Consider the following 22,098-nt stretch of genomic DNA (forward strand, 5'->3'; position numbering starts at 1 on the left):
GGCTTGTCTTTTGTCATAGATGCTAGGAACAATATTATATTAATCCATGATCCTTTTCCAGAAACACTTCCTCCGGAGGCACCATGTCAGTTAAACCTGTTTACCTTTGTACTGAAGATAGTGGATAGGCCCATCAAATGTATTTTCTCAGATATGCTCATGAGGTTGGCTGCCACCTTGTTTGATCTCAAAAGCATTCCACAGGACAGTTTTGAGATAAAAGTAGCAGTTTTATCTGACACTGTTTGTGATCCTCTTTTTTTTGCTCTGGATAAAACAAACAAGACATAAATCTACAAGACAGCTGAAGAGACAGGTTAACATTCCTCTTTTAACATTCAAGAATAAAATAAAGGACAGGGAATGGAGACCATTGTGGATGAGAGCAGAAATGGAGGGTTTTTTTTCTTGCTTACTTGTTTTCTCTCTCTGATATTTCTTCACTCAAGCCCAACCTTATCTCTGGCCACTCCTTTAAAATGGTCAGTGATATTTTAACCTATGCTTTGCATGCTGGAATGAGAAGTTTGCTGCAAAATTCAGGCAAACATTTGGGAACAAAGAGATAGTGCAGCGTCTCTCAACTTGGGGGTTGAGACCCCGGGGGGTGGGGGGAGGCTGCAAGCGGGTGTCAGAGGAGCTGCCAAAGACCATAAGAAAAGACAGAATTTTCTGTTGGTCATGGGAGTTCTGTGTGAGAAGTTTTGCCCAATTCCATCATTGGTAGAATTCAGAATGCTCTTTGATTGTAGGTGAGCTATAAATCCCACAGCAACAACTCCCATGTGACAAAATTACTCCCCCCACCAAACACACCAGTATTCACATTTGAGCGTATTGGGTATCTGTGCCAAATTTGGTCCAGTGAATGAAAATACATCTTGCATATCAGATATATACATTATGATTAATAACAGTAGCAAAATTACAGTTATGAAGTAGCAATGAAAATAATTTTTTGGTTCAGAGTCACCACTACATGAGGAACTGTATTAAGGGGTTGCGGCATTAGGAAGGTTGAGAACCACTGAGATAGGGTTTTATGATGATGATCAGACATCAATTTAAAATTTAATGCATGTGTTGTCTCATTTAATAAATATAGTCCAGTTGGATTAGCAATTATAAAGATATAAGGGACAGTGAAATAAATGAAGATTTATGTGATAGTATCTGTTGCTATTCAAATACATTTCCACGTTCTGAATTGAAATGAGATCTCCTATCATGTAACACTTAGAAGTATGTCATGTGGTTGTTGCCTGACTCTAATCTTGGTGGTTAAAAGTCCCATTTATGCTGCAGTGAGATTATTCTTAACATAGGAGGCTTAGATGGATGACGGCAATCACTTGGCTCTCCTAAATTAAACTTGTTAAACACACATAAAAATGAATCACCCAATTTGAAAGCCTAATGTCTTTTCTGTGCCTTTTTGTATTGCTATAAAAGATAGACTATTTTTGAATATGTTATTACTTTACAATTACTTTACAGATTTGTTGTTGCTGCATGCTTCCAAGTGATTTCTGATGCATAGCAACCCTTTCATGGCATAATTTGTTCAGAGGGGGTTACCTCTTGCCTTCATTTGAGGCTGCAAGTGTGACATGCTCAAAGTTATCCAGTGGAGTTTACTTATACTCTCCTGGCACTGTTTTTTATATTCTTATGGCACAATTAACATTTCTCATAGTTCTTGACAAAAATTGCATCATTCTCATTCCTTCTATTGAAATGACTTCAGAGCCAGTGTGGTATACTGCTTTGAGCATTAGACTATGGATGCATCAACACATCTAGGTAAACTGTAGAATTAATGCAGTTTGATACTGTTTCGACTGTTCAATTGTATGGAATTTGTTGTTTGGTGAGGTACCAGTACTCTTTGGCAGAGTAGGATAAAAGCCTTGTAAGACTATAACATTCACTGGTAACCTCATCCCATAAAAGGGGGGGGGGGGTATTGTTTCTATTCACTTTAATGACAGAGTCACACAGACCCCAGCATATGATGTAGGACTGTTTCTGGTGGATTTTGTCTTTTGTGAAGCAGGGGTACAATTGACTTTACCACTTTCATTTTGCATCTCATCTTAAAGTGAGATGGCAGCTATTGAATTTTAAGGTGAGATGGAACTATTGTTAAATCCTGCATTTCCTTTGGAAACAGAAGGCCACTAAATGCCACACTTCCAATCTCATCAGACACAGCCTCCTCTGCATCCCTGGTTTTTGTTTTTACGCTGCCAAAATGGAGTCCCATTGAGTGCATCACATGACACAGGGCAATTTCCAGTAGAAACTCTGGAGCTCCATTTTGGCAGCGTAGAGAAACAGAGCCCAGAGTGCCTTTAGTGAAGTCTGGTATTACCTGACTCCTAATGGCACAAAATGGACGAATGCAGGGGAAAGACGAACCTGAAGGGGGAAAGGATGTGGGATGGCAGAACATGGACCTTGACAGGAGGGAACAGAGTAAGAGAGTTCCCTCTGCTGTTCCCCATTTTCCCCTCTTTCCAACTGCCTGTCTGATGAAGTCCTTAGAAAATGATTCCCCCTCTTCCTCCTACCCCTAGTAGGATGAGGTCATGAATGACCACTCTCATCGTGAGAGTAAGACCAATCTTGCCAAGAACATCTCGTTACAAGTCAGAATTAACTTGAAGGCACACAATAAGAATATTGGAGTGTTGTGTGGTTTCCAGGCTGTATGGCCATGTTCTAGTAGCATTTTCTCTTGATGTTTCACCTTTCACCTATGGCATCTTCAGCCACAGATGCAGGTGAACTGTCACAGCTATGAAAGCTTTTGACAATACAATAATAAGATTCCAGCTATGAAAGCTTTTAACAATACAATAATAAGATTATTAGCCAAGACTAAATCATTTAAGAATGTTGATAGCTCTATTGTATGCAGAGATGGGATAGGGTTCAGGTCCACTACTACTACTACTACTACTGCTACTACTATTCATTGTCAAGAATTTTTATTTCTTTTCAAGAAATGCACAAGATTTCCCCCTATGACTAATGACTGACTTTCTCAATAGCTTTTTGAAAATTCATGTAAACACTGGCTTGTGTGTCATAAAATAAGGCAAGGCTGTGCTCTTATTTTAAAGGAAACCATGATGTTTGTTCCTAAAATGGATTCCTTATATTTTGCAGTTTAACATTATTAAAAAACGATTTCCCAGGAATAGATATTAAGCTCAAATGTTGCTATTTTCCTAGACTTCTTATTACTTTGAAACTTTAAAATAAAGAAGAAAATTGGTTATACAGTAGTTGAATTGTACATATTTTGTTTTGCAATTCAGCAATTGCATATTTTAATTCCTTGAGAACTCTCCAATAAATACAATCGTTTAATCTATTTTAAAGACAGTTCTAAAAACATTGTTTTTGTTGGTAGTCTCTGTAACATTTTCTGTACTATAGTCCAAATAACACCTGCAAGGACTTTGCTAAATTGCTCAATAATGTTTCTGGCCTATCATGCTCAATTAGATTGTGGAGTATTGTGGGATTGTGAGACATTTTCAAGCCATTTCTGCATTATTGGTTGAATAGGTTGATTTTAGGAACAATTGAAGCACTGTGAGGCATACACCAATAGGCATATCCCACATTCATGTCAGCGTACCCATCACATTCACACGAAAGCTTGATTTGCATTGAGATATGAAAGTTACAGAGTGATTAGTCCTAACACTATATTTTTCTTTCCAGTTCATCTCCACATTTAACTATGTGCTTCAACACATGCATATTGTCCCCTTGTCCCCTCATTGGTTGCTGCCATTGACTCCAAAACAAAGTAGTTAACCAATACATATCAGACTTACTCAGGGAAAAAAATGATGTCTTTAAAATATTAGACTGGTTGGCTTTCCACATTTGAGAAGTTTACTTTTCTGTCTTTCATTATTCACAGGTTTGATTTATATACTGTCCCTAGGAATCTCTAAGTCCTACATGGTCAACGTCTAGAAATTAATATAGAGTGCATCCAAACAGCCTCTTTATTGCATTAACTCCTGCAATAAAGAAGGGGCTGTCCAGATGACATCCTGGACAATCCCGAATTAATTCGCTACAAACCAGGAAAACCCTGGTTTGTAGTGAATTAATTAGATAGTAGGTTTATTCCACACCTTCTTGGAAGGCACAGGATAAAACCCACTATTCCCAGTTCTGGACTGCAGAATATTGCAGTCCAGATGCCATTCCCACAATTTTATGGAATAAATTAGTCCGGAAAACTGTGGGAATACCCACTCCACTCCTCCAAAGCCCCCAAACCCCTTTGAAAAGTAAAGAAAACTTACCCAGCCTACAGTAGACTGTAGCCAGAGGTCTCCCAGTGCATAGAAATGACACAGGGGACATAAAAGGCACTGCAGACTACTTCAACCAGAGAAGTCAGCCATAGCAGAGCACCTGATGAACCAACCTAGACATAGCATATTATTTGAGAACACAGAAATGTTGGACCACTCTAACAATTACCATGACAGGCTACACAGAAGCCATTGAAATCCATAAGCATGTGGACAATTTCAACAGAAAGGAAGTAACCTAGCTCCAAAAAACAAGAGTTCTTTCTCCCACCCTGGACTTTCCACAGATATATAAACCCAATTTTCCTAGTTTCCAACAGACCTCACAACCTCTGATGATGTCTGCCATAGATGCAGGCAAAATGTCAGGAGAGAATGCTTCTAGAACATGGCCATACAGCCCAAAAAAACTACAACAACCCAGAGATTCCAGCCATGAAAGCTTTCGACAATACTATGAAAAGCTTATATTATAAATCTGTACTTTTGGTATGAAATGCGTAAATTTTCACATAATACACTTTTTCTTTTACTGTTTAATAAGTGTCCATGCTTAAAAGATATTAATTTAAACACTACATAAAAATATCTTGATTCTTTATGGGTGAGCAGATTGAAGGGTGGTATATGACATCTGTATCTGACAAACTAGAGTTGATAAGGGGAAATTGGTGCCACTTTTTGGAATCAACAGATCAAATTTATCCAGAAACAGGTCTGACACTATAAGATCTGTGTTGCCCAGTGCTGTTTATTTTATTTGGGAAAGAAATAAACTGTGTGCATTTAAAAGAGTTCCCCTGGCTGTGCTATTTGACTACACTAGTATCATTTTACATTTGATTTATGCCTTTTCTAATCTGTGCTATATATTTTACCTGAGACTCTAGTTGTTTTAAATAGGCAAATATGAAAAATATTTGACCTTTGTCAGATTTTTGTTTCTTCTGTAATCATTTTACTGTAACTGTTCTCATTTTTAGTAAACATTTCTTTTTTAAAAAAACAATAGATATATCTAGACTGGACTTTTAAAGAAATTTAAAAACTTAGGTGACACCAATTGCTCTTTAAGCAGCTTATATCTTGTAGCTGTTGACTTATGGCAACACCATGAATCTTCAAGAGACCCTATCATCAAACACTTAGTTCAGATCAACTTAGGGCTGTAGTTTTACTTGATTGGATTCATCCGTTTGAAAGGTTATATTGAAATTTAGTGTGCATATCTAAAAATCCCATTTTTAGTTCCAAAAGTCCCTTAAATACCATTTATCCAAATGCGTGCTTTGTTTTTATGGGTTTTTTTGTTTTTCTCAGAAGAAAAGCCTTTCTACGGTCATGAAATGAAATATTTCCAGAATGTGATTTTTGTCTTTGATGGCACAAATCTGGTTGCATGTTGTGCCTACATATACACACATGTACACACTCCTCACTCACTCTGTTTCACAGTGGAGTCTAAGCATTCCCTGGGATTAAATGCAAATTTGCATCGGTTACTAGTAGCAGCAGCAACAGATGTTGTTGTTGATATAAATATATTATTATTTTAACTTCACATTTCCTTTTCTTAAAAAATTCTGCTTAGTTTTGCTGAACTATTTAAAGTTTCAACATTGCATTAATGTTTAACTGCAAGTTTCCTTGGAACTTGTTTTGTCTGAAAGGTGACCCAAACATTTCTGGTTTCTGAATAAACAATAAGAATCAATGTGCCGGATATTTTAATATTTTACATCTCTCATGTACTTATCCACTGGCATGAAGATATTTTAAATTATATTCAGCAGTGTCTTGATCCCCAAAGAAAACTTCAGTAAACATTTTAACAGTTCAGTCCTGAATGTTTTAAACTATTTGATGAACCATTGCCTTTTGTTGATGATCTGAGTTTCTGACATTTTCGTGATTTCAAGTGTTAAAAAACTCAGTTCAACAAGATCATTTGATCATTCAGGTTAATTTCTCTAGTATGATACTTCTGCTATTGTTTTCCTACTTTGAAACCTGCTCCATTCACCATCAGTCAAAATATGGCTTATCATAATGGTTCTCACACTCTGAGGTTTGAGGAGGAGATCACAACCTATAACATTATTTCCTAAAACAGCATATTTTTATTTGACATGGGAAAATCGAATGCCTCATGATATGGTGCCACACTGGTTTACACATACCACACTATTCGCAATTCACCATTACAGTGCTAATATTCCACTTTAACACCATGGCTACATCCTCTGATTTGGGGGTTTGCAGTTTAGGGAGGGGCACTTATAATTCTCAGCAGAGTGCCTGGATGCCCCACCGAATTACAAACTGCAGGATTCCATAATATAGAATTAAGGCAATTAAAGTAAAATAATAGTGCCGTCTTGGTATAATGTGATTGAATACCACTCTGTATCCCTTCATTGGAGCCTGTGTCTTATCAACTACTTTCATGGCCTTAGAGGAAAGCAGTTGCAACCTGTCTGTAAATAAACCATGTCAAGCCTATGATAATAATATAATAATAACTTTATTTTTGTATCCCACCTCCATCTCCCCGGAGGGACTTGTGGCGGCTTACATGGGGATGAGTTCAGTCAACATAGTTAAAATAACACACTAAAATGCATAAACAACAGCATAAAACAGAATAAAACAGCAACATTATAACAAATCATCAAACCAACAACCAATGAACCAAATAATCAGTTTCTGGGCATGGGTGGGCAGACTGGTGCACATGATTTGGGCTTTTAACAACAAAAACTGCAATCCTATCAATCCCATTATGAAATGTCATTGAGGAAAAAGAAGTGTTGCATTGACCTTATGTTTATTTGTGCATGGATTTTGGAAAGAGATGAGGAGTTGCTGGTGACTTGATGGCTCCATGCTTCTTTGAAGGGTTGCATCTTAGCATGGCCCCATACCCAACATATTTTTAAAATTGGGAAATTGTCCAAACTCTTCCCATACCACCAAGGATGTGGGTGAGCATTTGGGGGAAGGGGGTATTTTGTTTGGTGGCTTTGGCGGCTTTAAAAGTCTTGGGGCTCGCATGTGGTACTTTTCCTTGCTCCTGTTTTAGGTACAACTGACACTTATCTTCCTCCTCCTCTAGTCATAATTCAATGGGATAATGTTATTTACTGCCACTCAAGATACACTCACATGTGAGAAAATGGAGAGAAACTAAAATACTGATTTTAAAATTCTCTGAAAGTGGAGTGAATTTTGAAGAAGAGTAGCTGGAAATTGGAGATACAATGACTCACATTAGAATCAGTGGGCTCTTATATATTTGCGGGTTTTTTTTTTCATAATTTCCATAGGTTGCAGTTTTAATGTTGCCTAAATATTAGCAATAGTAGGCTCAAAAGTTTTGCGTGGCCTGAAATTGAGTTATTCTACATACATTTTTCTTCAATAAGGAGAAGACAGTTTTTGGACAGAAAACCTGGCACATAAGTACAAAGTGAAGACAAAATATTTTAGAGATCAGTGGATAAGAATTTTCTGTTCTTAAGTGTTGGCTTATTTACTATATACCTTTCCTCAGGTCTCTGTGGGTATGTACATAATGCTGGTGTCACCTCTCAAATAGTTTTGGATGCAAACTGTTGAAATCTGCGCTATATGCTGGTCATTGTAACCAAATCTGTTTGTTTTTTTTGTTTTGAAAGATTGGTAGCATGTTCCATGGTGCTGCTGTTGCTTCAAGTGTTCATAACATTTCTTTCTGTATTAGCAGAAACAAAATTTGCAGAGCTTGCTGGGATTTTAACCTCTTGGTGTGTTGCTAAAATTGGAAAATCAAAATGGAAAATAAATGTTGCCAAAATCCTTTTGAGCATGTTAATGCAAACGGATGGCTTGTCATGGTGCATGCACAGCAAGAGGCAATTTTATACAAGCTGAAGAGCATGCTTGCTATGTCGACCTTGCATACTGCTCTGATAAATTTTGAAATGCACAGCAGGAGGAACAGGTAACATGGTCACTCTTTACATCAGTATTACTTGAATGAAGAATTGGTTTGCAGAATAGTTGCAGATTCTATAGACCTATGTAGCCTGCCCCTCTTATATGTATTCCCTGCTTCAAATATTGTCAGAGCAGCATAGGATGTGAGAGCATATAAATGGCAAGCATACTACTCAGGCAACACAAAAAGTGTGACTGAAATCACCAGATTGGAGTCAAACTCCATATGAATAGAACTGGGAGAGATTGGGGAATGCCATTTTGTTGAATCCGCACTGCAGCTGTTTTTGAATATTAGGAGGTCCTTTGGAAAATGTGGGAAACAGGTTGGCAGCAACAGGTTGGCAGCACCTTTCTAAAAAGATCACCTTGATGTGAAACGTAGAAATGCTTTCTGTGTGATTGTAGGTGATGGAAGCCCCCAGTGGGAATGGCAGCAACCACTGTAACGAACAGTGCAAGGGCTGATCACAATTTTCTATCCAAAAAGAATGTCTTTTTGCTGGTTCTGGACTTGACATAATATATCGTTAGCTATTTTAGGAAATTGAACTGATGTCACATCTCTTCCTTGTACTCATTTTGAGAGGGATTCAGGCAAGTGGAAACAATTGGCATAAGTTTGGAGGATTATGGGCTGAGAGTTTTTGCATGTTGCTGAATGTTTCAGGGAATTTCTGTACCGTTCTTAATAAAAAAAATCAAGCAAAATCCACACAATGTCTCAATATTTTCCATGCAGATTGGGAAACTTCTGGGCAAGGGCTTCATGTGGTTCATAGATCACACTTTTCCATTTCTGCACTAAATCAAAATGAGACACATGTTTTCAGGCAGTGGTGCAGGAAATATGTATTGACTATCATTCTCCCTTGTATGCAACAGTTGTAAACGAGGGTCATACTGGAAATAATTCCTGTCGTAACTTCTTTATTAACAACATGAGACATACGTAATCACATATATGTGGAAAATAACTCTGTCTACAACTGTATAGAAATAGATGTTTCAGAAAACATCAATTTCTGCTTTATTGACTATTCTAAAGTCTTTGACTGTGTGGATCATAATAAATTGTGGCAAGTTCTTGGTGGTATGGGCATATCAAATCATCTTGTCTCTTCTGAGGAATCTGTATAATGACCAAGTAGCAACAGTAAGAACTGACCATGGAACAACCTTCTGGTTCAAGTTTTGGAAAGGCGTATGGCAGGGTTGTTTACTCTCACCCAACCAGGCCCGTAGCCAGGATTTTGATTCGGGGGGTGCTGAGTTTTATTCAAAGGGGGGAGGACTGAGGATCTACCCTAGCAAACCTTTTGTATCGTTATCCCAATAGCCCCATGCATATGAGATGTATTGAGCATGGTGATCAGATCATGATATGAATAAGCATAACAGTTTAAATAATGTTTAACAGTTTAAAGACCACCCTGAGAATTTGGGGGGGGGGGGCTGAAGCCCCTCAAGCCCCCCCTCCCCCCGGCTACATGCCTGCACCCAACCTATTCAACTTCTATGCAGGACACATCATGCGATGTGCGGGGCTTGGTAAATGCAAGGCTAAGGTTAAAATTGCTGGAAGAAACATTAACAACCTTAGATATGCAGATGATACAACTTTGATGGCCGAAAGCAAGGAAGAGCCGAGGAGCCTTCTAATCAAGATGAAAGAAGAAAGTGCAAAAGCTTGGTTGCAGTTAAACATAGAAAGCAAGATTATGGCAACAAGAATGATTAATAACTGAGAAATAGAGGGAGAAAACTTGGAGGCCGTGACAGACTTTGTATTTCTAGGCACAAAGATTAATGCAGATGCAGACTGTAGCCAGGAAATCAGAAGACGCTTACTTCTTGGGAGGAGAGCAATGTCCAGTCTCGATAAAATAGTAAAGAGTAGAGACATCACACTGGCAACAAAGATCCGCCTAGTCAAAGCCATGGTATTCCCTGTAGTAACTTACGGATGTGAGAGCTGGACCTTAGGGAAGGCTGAGCGAAGGAAGATCGATGCTTTTGAGCTGTGGTGTTGGATGAAGGTTCTGAGAGTGCCTTGGACCACCAGAAGATCCAAGCAGTCCATACTTCAGGAGATAAAGCCCGACTGCTCATTGGAGGGAAAGATAGTAGAGGCAAAGATGAAGTACTTTGGCCACATCATGAGAAGAAAGGAAAGCTTAGAGAAGACAATTATGCTGGGGAAAATGGAAGGAAAAAGTAAGAGGGGCCAACCAAGGGCAAGATAGATGGATGGTATCCTTGAAGTGGTCGGCTTGACTCTGAAGGAGCTGGGGGTGGTGACGGCCAACAAGGCACTCTTGCATGGGATGGTCCATGAGGTCACGAAGAGACGGAAGCAACTGAATGAATGAACAACAGCAACACAACAGTACTATTCAAATTAGCTTGCACCGTGATAATGCATTTGAATCACCTTTGAACCCGATGATGATGATGGTGATGATGATGATGATGATGATGATGATGATGATGATGATGGTGCTGGTGCTTTATTTATACCCGCCCTATCTCCTCGAGGGGACTCAGGGTGGTTTCCAACAAAATAACACACTGGCAAACATTCAATGCAGAACAACACATAATAATGTAAATCAAACCAATGGGTAAAACAGTCTCAAGAGTTATAAAATACCAACTTTAATAAAGAAACATAATGCATCACAAACATTTACTACATAACATTTTTTTAAAAACTATTAAAATTGGACCAAAATATTAATATTAAAGCTAAGATGGCATACACCTTCTAACAAGTGAAGGTAGGTGTTCAACAACCAGGTAAGGGTATATATAAATATGTATTCATCTTCCTCCTCTCTGAAAGCTAGAGTACATAGGTGGGTTTTTAGAAGCATTTTAAAGGAGAGGATAGAGGGAACAAATTTTAGCTCTGTAGGGAGGGAGTTCCAGAGGTGGGGAGTGATCACAGAGAAAGCCCCCTCTCTCATTCTCACCAACCACGTTTGCAATTGGGGTGGGACTGAGAGCAGGGCCTCCTCCGCAGACAGCAGTGCTTGTGCTGGTCTGTATGCAGAGATGTGTTTTTTGAGATAGTCTGGGCCTGAACCATTAAATTATCAATTTCACTTTGTAATAAAAATGTTTTAAGCACTTCCTGATCCAGTATCTTGTTTAACATTTACATAAAGCCGTTGGGAGAGATCATCCGGAGTTTCGGGGTGCGGTGTCATCTGTACGCAGATGATGTCCAACTCTGTCACTCCTTTCCACCTGCTACTAAGGAGGCTGTTCAAGTCCTGAACCGGTGCTTGGCCGCTGTAACGGACTGGATGAGGGACAACAGATTGAAACTTAATCCAGACAAGACAGAGGTACTCCTGGTCAGTCGAAAGGCCGAACAGGGCATAGGGTTACAGCCTGTGCTGGACAGGGTTACACTCCCCCTGAAGACGCAGGTTCGCAGTTTGGGAGTGATCCTGGACTCATTGCTGAGCCTGGAGCCCCAGGTTTCAGCGGTGGTCAGGGGAGCTTTTGCACAATTAAAACTTGTGCGCCAGCTGTGCCCATACCTTGGGAAGTCTGACTTGGCCATGGTGGTCCACACTTTGGTTACATCCCGTTTAGATTACTGCAACGCTCTCTACGTGGGGTTGCCTATGAAGACTGCCCGGAAGCTCCAACTAGTCCAACATGCGGCAGCCAGAATGCTAACACGAGCAGGGTACAGGGAGCATACTACTCCTCTGTTGCGCCAGCTCCACTGGCTGCCAATTAGCTTCCGAGCACAATTCAAAGTGCTGGTGTTAACCTATAAAGCCCTAAACGACTCCAGCCAAGTTTACCTGTCCGAACGTATTCTCCCCTATGACCCATCTAGGTTGTTAAGATCGTCTGGAGGGGCCCTGCTCTCGGTCCTACCGGCCTCTCAGGCACGTCTGGTGGGGACGAGGGACAGGGCCTTCTCGGTAGTGGCCCCTCGACTCTGGAACTCTCTCCCACTGGAGATCAGAACTGCCCCCTCCATTCGGTCATTCAGAAAACGGGTGAAAACCTGGCTATGGGGTTTGGCTTTCAACGAGTGAATCAATATTTCTGTGATCAGATAGATGACGATGAATGATGGACAACGAATTCACTATGACGACTGACCATTGTTATTATGTGATTGCATTTTGCTATTATAACATTTTAATTCAATATGTTATATGATGATTTAATGATGGTTTTGTGATTTTATTGTTCGAAACCGGCCTGAGTCCCCCGATAGAGGGGAGAAGACCGGTATACAAAATTGCTAAATAAATAAATATCTGATCACGTCATTCACCTTGCTATATTGTGGATCAGTGCTTCCTAAACTTTGGTCTTCCAGATGTTTAGGACTTTAGCCCTCAGAATCCCTGATTGGAACATCTGGAAATTGAAGTCTAAAACAACTGGAAAACCAAAGTTTGGGAATTGTTGTTGTGGACAAAGAATTGTTTAGCATACGTATGTAACTGCACTAGTCTCATTTTATTAAACAAGGAATCATGACCTGACAAGCATTACTTTCAGTATAATCCCCATACAATGCAGACTCCCAGTGACATCTGAAAGTTGTTTAAATATCATTTTAAAAAAATCAGGTCTGCCAGTTTCCTTGGAAAAACAAAACTATAGTGTTTTTCTTATGAACTGAAACTTACACCAGTAGCCAGCTGATTATCTCTACAAAAGTAGTTGCCTTTTTAATCTTGTAATCAGGAAGCTTTTTCTTTTCTTTGATTAAAGTAAGCTGATAATTGTAAGTCATGTAATGTGCAGGGGATTTCAATAGTTCATTTGACTGGCTGATTACAGGTTGATAGAATTCTCTAAATCTCAGGGAGAAGAAAATAATCACACTTGAAGTGCTCCTTGCATGAGTGGGGATGTTTTGTTTTTGTCCAGTTATTTAGTACCAATCTGGCTGATATATTGACATCATTTTCATTTTTCTTATAATCATTCAGTGTATATACTTGGGGCACCCTTCTCATGCAGTTTTCTTGGCATGATTTATTCAAACTATGTTAACTATTGTTTTACTCTAAATACCTGAATTTTTATTAGCATTCTTTAGATCTTGGAAATTTTACTGTTTTGGGACAAATGGCTCTCAGGACCCCAGGCTGGGTGTGGGATTCTGGGAATTGTAATCTCAAATCTAATAAGTGTGAGGAAAATGTACAAACATAAACAGGCTGAGGTAGTTTGAATGACTTGTATTTATTTATTATTTATTTACTTCATTTGTATACCGTCATTCTCAGCCCTAAGGTGACTCATAGCGGTTTGTACCTAATGCAAAGACTGTTGCAGGAAATATATTGATAGGACTAAAGAAAAGACTATTTTTTTAGTAACTAATGACCCTAATGACCCCATATACACTGCCGAAATCACCACGGATCATGGCAAATCTGGCACTTCTCAGCATGGAGAACCCATCACCTCACACCCTGTTCAGCAGAGACTATCCTACCTGTGACTTATAAGGAACCAACAACTGAATGAAAAACTACTGGTGACTTTCTACTGCTGTTCTATAGAGTTCCTAACTTATTGCATCTGCACATGATTTGGTAACTGCACAGTGGCAGATAGGAAGGCAATCCAAAAGGTTAACACTTATGTGCAGAGAATCATTGATTGCCCTCTCCCCTCTTTGGAAAGAGTATATTCTTGGGGATATATCTTACCTAGCATATTCTTTTTTTGAATTATTGCCATCTGGCAGACAGTGCAGGGTGATAGAGACAAGGAAAACAGACTGAGAGATAGCTTTTTTTCCTAGAGCCGTGGCTATGTTGAACTCCATGGTTTCGCATTGATGTGGCATTGGGGGCTGTGTGGTGGTGGTTGGGGTGTGGAGGGATGGGTGTGTTGTTTTGTGGTGTGTGCTGGGGAAGGTATTTAATTTTGTTGTGCAATAGCACAATGACAATAAAGCTGTCTTATTCTCCCAACCACCACCTCATCCCACAGGGGGAAGCATCCGCCACCTTTGATCCTAATGTAACATGGGAAGCCTCCTATGTTGCTGCAGCAGTGACATACACCAGTTCTTCTACAGTTTTGCCCTGCCAGAAGTAGTTCTGCATCGTGGGATTGGAGCCAGTGGGCTCTGTCATAAAACTTCATATGCCGCCAAAAACAGCCAAATCTGATGAGGTCATAAAACCACCACATTCGTTGTGGTAATGAAGAACTCAAACATGGTGTGAAGTTATTGACTTCCCAGTAACAATTTTCATTATCATAGAATCATAGAATCAAAGAGTTGGAAGAGACCTCATGGTCTCCTCATGGCCTCATCCAGTCCAACCCCCTGCCAAGAAGCAGGAATATTGCATTCAAATCACCCCTGACAGATGGCCATCCAGCCTCTGTTTAAAAGCTTCCAAAGAAGGAGCCTCCACCACACTCCAGGGCAGAGAGTTCAACTGCTGAACGGCTCTCAGTCAGGAAGTTTTTCCTCATGTTCAGATGGAATCTCCTCTCTTGTAGTTTGAAACCATTGTTCCGCGTCCTAGTCTCCAAGGGAGCAGAAAACAAGCTTGCTCTTTCCTCCCTGTGGCTTCTTCTCACATATTTATACATGGCTATCATATCTCCTCTCAGCCTTCTCTTCTTCAGGCTAAACATGCCCAGCTCCTTCAGCCGCTCCTCATAGGGCTTGTTCTTCAGACCCTTGATCATTTTAGTCGCCCTCCTCTGGACACATTCCAGCTTGTCAATATCTCTCTTGAATTGGGGTGCCCAGAATTGGACACAATATTCCAGGTGTGGTCTAACCAAAGCGGAATAGAGGGGTAGCATTACTTCCCTAGATCTAGATACTATGCTCCTATTGATGCAGGCAAAATCCCATTGGCTTTTTTTTGCTGCCACATCACATTGTTGGCTCATGTTTAACTTGTTGTCCACGAGGACTCCAAGATCTTTTTCACACCTACTGCTCTCAAGCCAGGCATCACCCATTCTGTTTCTTTGCATTTCGTTTTTTCTGCCAAAGTGGAGTATCTTGCATTTGTCCCTGTTGAACTTCATTTTGTTAGTTTTGGCCCATCTCTCTAATCTGTCAAGATTGTTTTGAATCCTGCTCCTGTCCTCTGGAGTATTGGCTATCCCTCCCAATTTGGTGTCGTCTGCAAACTTGATGATCCTGCCTTCTAACCCTTCATCTATATTTATACATGTATGTGTTTGCAAACCTTTCTTGTGTGGCAATTGATGTATTTTTCAAACATTTAGATCGCATTTGTATTTCTTTGTTTCATGTTGGGTGTTAATTTATGCCCTGCCATCCCTCCAAACAGTGCTCAAAGCAACCTAAAACAAAAAAATGAAATGCAGTATAATGAAATACAATACACATTAATCTGATTCAGTTGAAAAACCATGGCAGGTAAAACAGCAATGAAACATCCAGTGGAAACCTAGAGCAACATATTTTATGGGACAAAGATCTAGCTAAATAAAAGTAGATTTGCTTAGTCGAAGAAGATAATCAGAGACACACCTAAGTTGGCCTTTCTTAGTAAAATTTTCCAAAAAGTGTGGAGTAACCAGCAAGGCGTGGTCTCAAGTTTCCACTAGAGCAGGAAGAGGGGTGTCTTCCCATGTTTTTAAAGCTCAAGAATGCAGGGTCATGGGAGAATACGAACTTTCAAATACTGGGATCCCAAAAAATATTGGGATTTCTAGACATAATATTATCTCAATTTTTTCCCATTAAAACAAGCCCTTGGGGTAGTTTCTTGTTTTTGTTGTGTGCCTTCAAGTTGGTTTTGACTTATGGCGATCCTAAGGTGAGGCTATCACAAGTTGGGCTGAGAGCATAAATCCTGGCTTTTGTATTCTAAACGGTATTTAAAAATGGGAGGGACATGTACTATAGTTTCTGATGTTCCTTACCACAGGCTATGGTGGCAAGAATTGCTGGGAGTCACAGTCCAAAAGCATGTGGAAGTCTAAAGATTTCCATCTTTAATTTAAATAATTCACCTGGTTTATGCAGTAGGAGCAACTTTGACAATAATACGTGGAACATTTGATTTTACATTTCTGCAGCTTTGAATAACAAATTTTATATGTTATTTCAATATTTAATGCATTTCATGTACATTCTGTTGTGTGTTTTATATTCATTATACCTGTATCTATGTAGGGCTTTCTTTTTGTGTTTTGATGTTCTTCTTTTCAACTGTGATGTTTTTGCTTGTACTCCTTTCTGCCTGGGAACATTCTAATGTAAGTAAAAGGAAATACGGGTTTTTTTTCTATTGGTATTTTAAATCTAATTTCTCTTTTCTATTTTGTTTTGGAAAGGGTCCATCTTGCTGGGAAGATGTTCTGGTTCCAAACAGAATAACTGGTGTTTGCCAGTCCCAAAACTGCAATGGAGAAGTAGCGGTAAGAGATTGTGAATGTTAGTGATCAAAGAAACTAGACTGAGAAAAATAAAGCGCTAGAACCAAAGAGTGTGAGGCGATGTGTTTTGACAGAATTGTGGCTGGTGGTAATAGATCATGAGCCAAATAAAAAGTAATATTGTATGAACATTTTGAAATAACACTAAAATGAGATCTCTTGATGGAAATGTAAGTTTTCATGTGTGAGTATATTGTCACAATACTTCTCAATTATCCCTTAGAAGTCTCTCAACATTATTGTTATATGAAAATGACCATGGGGGGCGGGGGTAGGGAAATAAATGCTTCTTTGAGCAATGAATTCTTCAGACATCCTTTCCACACAACAAAATTATTGAAAATCCGCTTTGCTCCATAAAAAATGCTACTTGTTTACTTGTAATTTGTATCCCATCCTTGGCTTTGAGTCACCCAAGTTTGGCCATATTGCTATTTTTAAGGAATTTTGTGGTTTCTCTTTGAAAAAACACAGCTGCAGAACTAGGAGAGGATATCATCATAATAGCCAATCAATTGTGGCAAGTATGATTATCTTCCAAGGGTAGCGCCTTAGTGGTGGGTCCATAAGTAACTGTAGAGAGCTATTCTGGATCCACGTAGTGTCATAGTCTTTTGCAGCGAGGACCTGCATTTTCAGATGGAAAGTAGTCCCAACAAGGGTAACAACACTTATCAAGTGGTTCCATACATACCATGAATCCTAATGTGCAGTTAATATAACCAAATTTATTCTGTTGTGGCATGAGAGGAGTTACCTTGTTGAGATGTTTCTAGATTTATGAACATGGCCTGTGGAATTTATGAACAATGGCTGCAGTCAAATACAAAAACCTTCTTTTAATTGATTTCCATGAGCATGTGTGTGCTGAATTTGGTGTTGGTTTATGGCAGTTTGCTATACTTATGCCCTGCCTTTCTTCTAGACCTTAAAGCCATGTACAAAGGGGTTTGAAATCATTCTCTGTCGACACATTTATCACACTTAGATCTATCAAGCTTCAACAAAACAATTGACTGCCCTACTAAATTAAAGCCCTATTAAATTTGCCATTTTATGGAAGGCCAAAATAAATGTGGGTGCCGTCATGTATATACCTCAAATGAGTCTTCACATTCCTGCTGGGAGAGGTAACTCAGATAGCTTGAAGGATAATTTTAAGAAAGTAGAATCTTAACTAGTCTCTCAAGTGTTCTGAAATGTTCTGATAGGAGGCGGAGAATTACTAAGCATGCTCAAAAGGTCCCACAAGAATCCTGATGGTATCTAAACACTTCATGCATTATGATGCAGTGATCAGGATACGTAACCCCTGAATGCATTTTCATTAATCACTTTATCTTGCAATTATCAGAAGAGTAAATAATTTGTTGCTGCCTTTCTAGCATAGCATGACCCTGTGCATCACTGAAATAAGTAAGACAATGTCTGATTAGAACTTTGAGGGAAATGCTCTTGGAAACACATTGGGATTATTGTGATGATTTATAAATATTCTTTTAAAAAGTCAAAAACATTCTTCAACCCACCAGTGAAATTAAAACAGAATATTGACTTCAGAACCATTCCTGGGTATTGCTTGACTCCTGACTGATAGGGAGAACAGAGGCAATTAGTTGTCAACATCTTTCCATAGAGCATTTTCGTGTTTTCTAGGAAGAATGCCTCTCCCAGTTAATCTTTGATTGTGTCATGTAATCTATGATTAGAAATAGAAATCCATTTGAGTATGCCTCAATCCAAAGGAATAACCTTATTATACCCTCATAACCAGAATCTAATTGCCATTATCTCCTGGACATGTGATACTTTTGTCTCCTGGAGTTTTCTTAGTACTTTGAGGGTTTGCTTTTCTGTGTCATATTTACATACTGAAATACAGTGTTAATAAGAGTGCTGTAATTGTTTAGAATGAAGTCTTAAGATATACAATATGATTAATTTTATTAAAAAATGATCTGGCTTCCCGAGAAATTGTACATTCATCAGAGATGCTTCAGGAGCAAACTTTGTTGCTCAGTTGGGATATTCCAGTTTAGGCAAGACATTCAGGGAATATTGAAGTAAATAGAGTGTTTAAATTAAGGGAATGGCTTCTTGGAGGTTGTCTACACATCCTCAAGTGGCTGCTAAATTTTGCTAAAGCAAATACTACATAAATTATGTGGATGTCGCTGCTCTCATTAATCAAATGACGAATTTTAAGGACAGCACTGAAAAATCTATAGTGATAAGACTAATTCATATTTTGAAAATTTACCACAATCCTCTTGGTAATATTTAAATTCATGTTGCTCATTGAAGCCTGTTGTAAAAGATTTTGGGGTGTTAAACTATCAAAATGCTGATCCACCAATTGTAAAGAAATGTATTATATGATCGCAAACGCTGCCAACCAAAAATATAATGCGATCCCACCAGTATGTCACCAAAATGTAAAGAGAATGGGATTTAGTCTAACAATCCCAACGCTGAACCACCAACATGTAATGAGATTGTTAAATAAATTCAATTAAGTGTTTGGAGGCTGCTGAGACTTTGCCACCAACACACTATTTTCTGAGGTAAAGTTCTATGATCACTGGCAACCACCACACTTTAAGAAATATTAAGCTTCTGGTTTGGCAAGAGGTCTGTAGTAGCTTAAATGTTCTGGATTTGCACTCAGGGCTTTAAAATAACACTATGATTGGGTTGTTGTAGGTTTTTCCGGGCTATATGGCCATGTTCTAGAGGCAATGTTTCTCCTGACGTTTCGCCTGCATCTATGGCAAGCATCCTCAGAGGTAGTGAAGACCTCACTACCTCTGAGGATGCTTGCCATAGATGCAGGCGAAACGTCAGGAGAAAAATTGCCTCCAGAACATGGCCATATAGCCCGGAAAAACCTACAACAACCCAGTGATTCCGGCCATGAAAGCCTTCAACAACACTATGATTCTTTGTAAATAAACACTGCCACCATTTCTTAAGAATCTGTTTTCCTAAACTGCTAAGGAATTGTGTCGCATAGAGGCACTCTTGAGACGGATGTAGTTTAACAAATAACAAAGTTGTTTATTTGTGAGAACTTTGACAAAACAGGCACTTAAGCTTAACGATTGCAGTAATGAGTAATAGTGTGTGGTTACTTCAAGGAACAATTCAAGGATTAGTTTCAAAACAACTCTCCACTCCCTCACAACCTAGCAGACTTCCCTCTGACTAGACTTCCTTAAACTCCAGACAGTGCATTCCTTTGGATCTGTCTATTCTCTAGACTAGCTATTCTCCCTAATAACTATCTATCTATACTAACTGACCAACTCCTGGCTTCACTAACTCTTCTTCTTCAAACACTCCCAAAAACCTAACTCTTCAGACACCAGTCCCTGACTCTTCAATCATCAAATCCTAACTGAGCTGTCAGATTTTAAAATGCCCCTACTTCAAGGCTTTTTTTCTCTTCCCTCCAGCTAAGCCCCGCCTACTCTCTCCCAGCCAATTACACAACTTCCCACATTCCCTCTAGGCTGCTCCGAAGCTCCACCCCCTCTAGGAACTGGGTGCTCTAAGATCGCTGCCTCCTTGCACCATTTCCTTAAAATGGCTGCTGAATTTCCTGGGCCTATTTCCTGGGCTTTCCCTGGACTATAAAGATAGGGAATTCATCACATCTGTGTTGAGATGTGCCATATTTCTTATGAAGCAAAGCATTCATTCCTCATACAAATAATGAAGTCCATTGGTTAGTAACACTTTGGAAATCCTTATTCAGAGTAAAAAGGAATGCACAAAAAGGCTATTTTAATCATTTAATGACAACAGTTGTCTGATATAATAAAGAAATATAACATTTCTTCAGTGCCTTTCAGTCAGTGGAAATCTTTATTTTAGCCATAGAGTTCTGATCAAACATTTCTAGGCAAAGGAAGTCAACATTTATCTCTCTGTGTAGTTCAAGGGGAGAATCATGTGGCCCTTCAACTGAGGTTGGACAAAAACTCTCAGCAACCTGAGCCAGCACAACACAGATACCGTTGTCCTGTTTGTTGCACAGTGTTCTGTCATAAAAGTTTGCTTTGAAGATTTGAACTATCGAAAGTAGGGAATGAAGCCAGATTAAGTTCCAAGTGTAGACTTGCCTTTCAATTACTCTTGCAGCTTTCCTCTTGTTTTTATCTCATCAGTTAAAACAAAGCTGGACAACTATGGCTTGCAAAATGTAAAATATTATGTGCAAGTGATCAGTTTAGGTCTCCAGAAAATAGCAAATGTGACTTCATATCCATTGTGCATTGGCCTTGAGAGAGAAAGAGTGTGTGTATACATATGTATATGTATATATATACCCCCCCCCTCTCTCTCTCTCACACACACACACACACATATGGGGGGGGGCAGTCATTTGTGGAGTCTCAATGTAAGAGAGGCTCTTTAGACAGGAAAAAAGTGGGCAAGATTAGCTTAATCTCCTCTCCACCCATTGATTCAACCTTCTTGTAGAATGAGTAAATAGGTATATTGAGAGCCAAGAGGAAATACATATTGCATTTTTAAATGTGAATAATTTAGCACCCAGTATTACATAACCTTATTTAAATATATACTCAATGTAGGATCCTGGATCAGGAAGACAAGATGCCTATTCTTTTGGTAGACTTAACTAGGATCATGTTCATATTTTCATCTCTTCTTCATGTATTGAAATGAGTTTGTATTATATATAAGGCAGTGGAAAAATAAGCACTGACTATTAAAGTGAATATTGGGAGCCATTATATTCAGTCCTAGTTGGATCTTATGATGTTCACACAGCAGCTTTTCCATGTCTGTGCAGTAGCAATAATAATTAGGACATATGCTGCTGCTATAAGTATACAACTGAGCATAATTTTGAGAGGTTATAGAAAACCTTTGGCCCTTCAGATATTAGGGATTTCAGCTGCCAGAACTTTGATCACCATGATCAAAGGATTGCAAGACTTGTAATCCAAAATACTGGGAAGAGAATTTGGTGTGGAAATTTTGCAAATTTATTATGAAACAACTTATCTCCATCATGCTACTGTTTTAAGAATTCACACAGAAGTTCCACCAATACAAGGCAGATTGTACAAGAATAGAGCCAGGCTGTGATTTAACCTGTAGTTCCAGGACTGCTTCCTAAGAAGGAAATTCCACTGAACTTAGCAGAGACTTCTGTGAAAACTTTCCAGTGAGATCAGATTTCCCTTTCTCTCCATGGAAATTATGGGTTCAATGATATGTGTTATGGCTAAAACATACCTTACTTGCAATGCAAGCTTTCTATATCCTTTTATAAATAAAATATTTCTGCTACTATAACTTG

General features: G+C 39.0%; 1 protein-coding gene across 2 annotated transcripts in view; it reads left to right on the forward strand.

Annotated features, from left to right (window-relative positions):
- The window catches only part of PRKN (parkin RBR E3 ubiquitin protein ligase), an 878,318-nt gene that overhangs the window by 414,365 nt on the left and 441,855 nt on the right, over positions 1-22,098 (forward strand). Inside the window, exon 5 of one of the 2 annotated variants that reach the window (XM_060753691.2) lies at positions 16,665-16,748. The exons of the other annotated variant lie outside the window; for it this stretch is intronic. Coding sequence (XP_060609674.2) covers positions 16,665-16,748 — 84 coding nt within the window. The remainder of the gene's footprint in view (positions 1-16,664; positions 16,749-22,098) is intronic. 2 annotated transcript variants of the gene reach the window in all.

This window comes from Anolis sagrei, chromosome 1 (assembly GCF_037176765.1).
Source record: "Anolis sagrei isolate rAnoSag1 chromosome 1, rAnoSag1.mat, whole genome shotgun sequence".
In the NCBI taxonomy this organism is placed as follows: Eukaryota; Metazoa; Chordata; class Lepidosauria; order Squamata; family Dactyloidae; genus Anolis; species Anolis sagrei.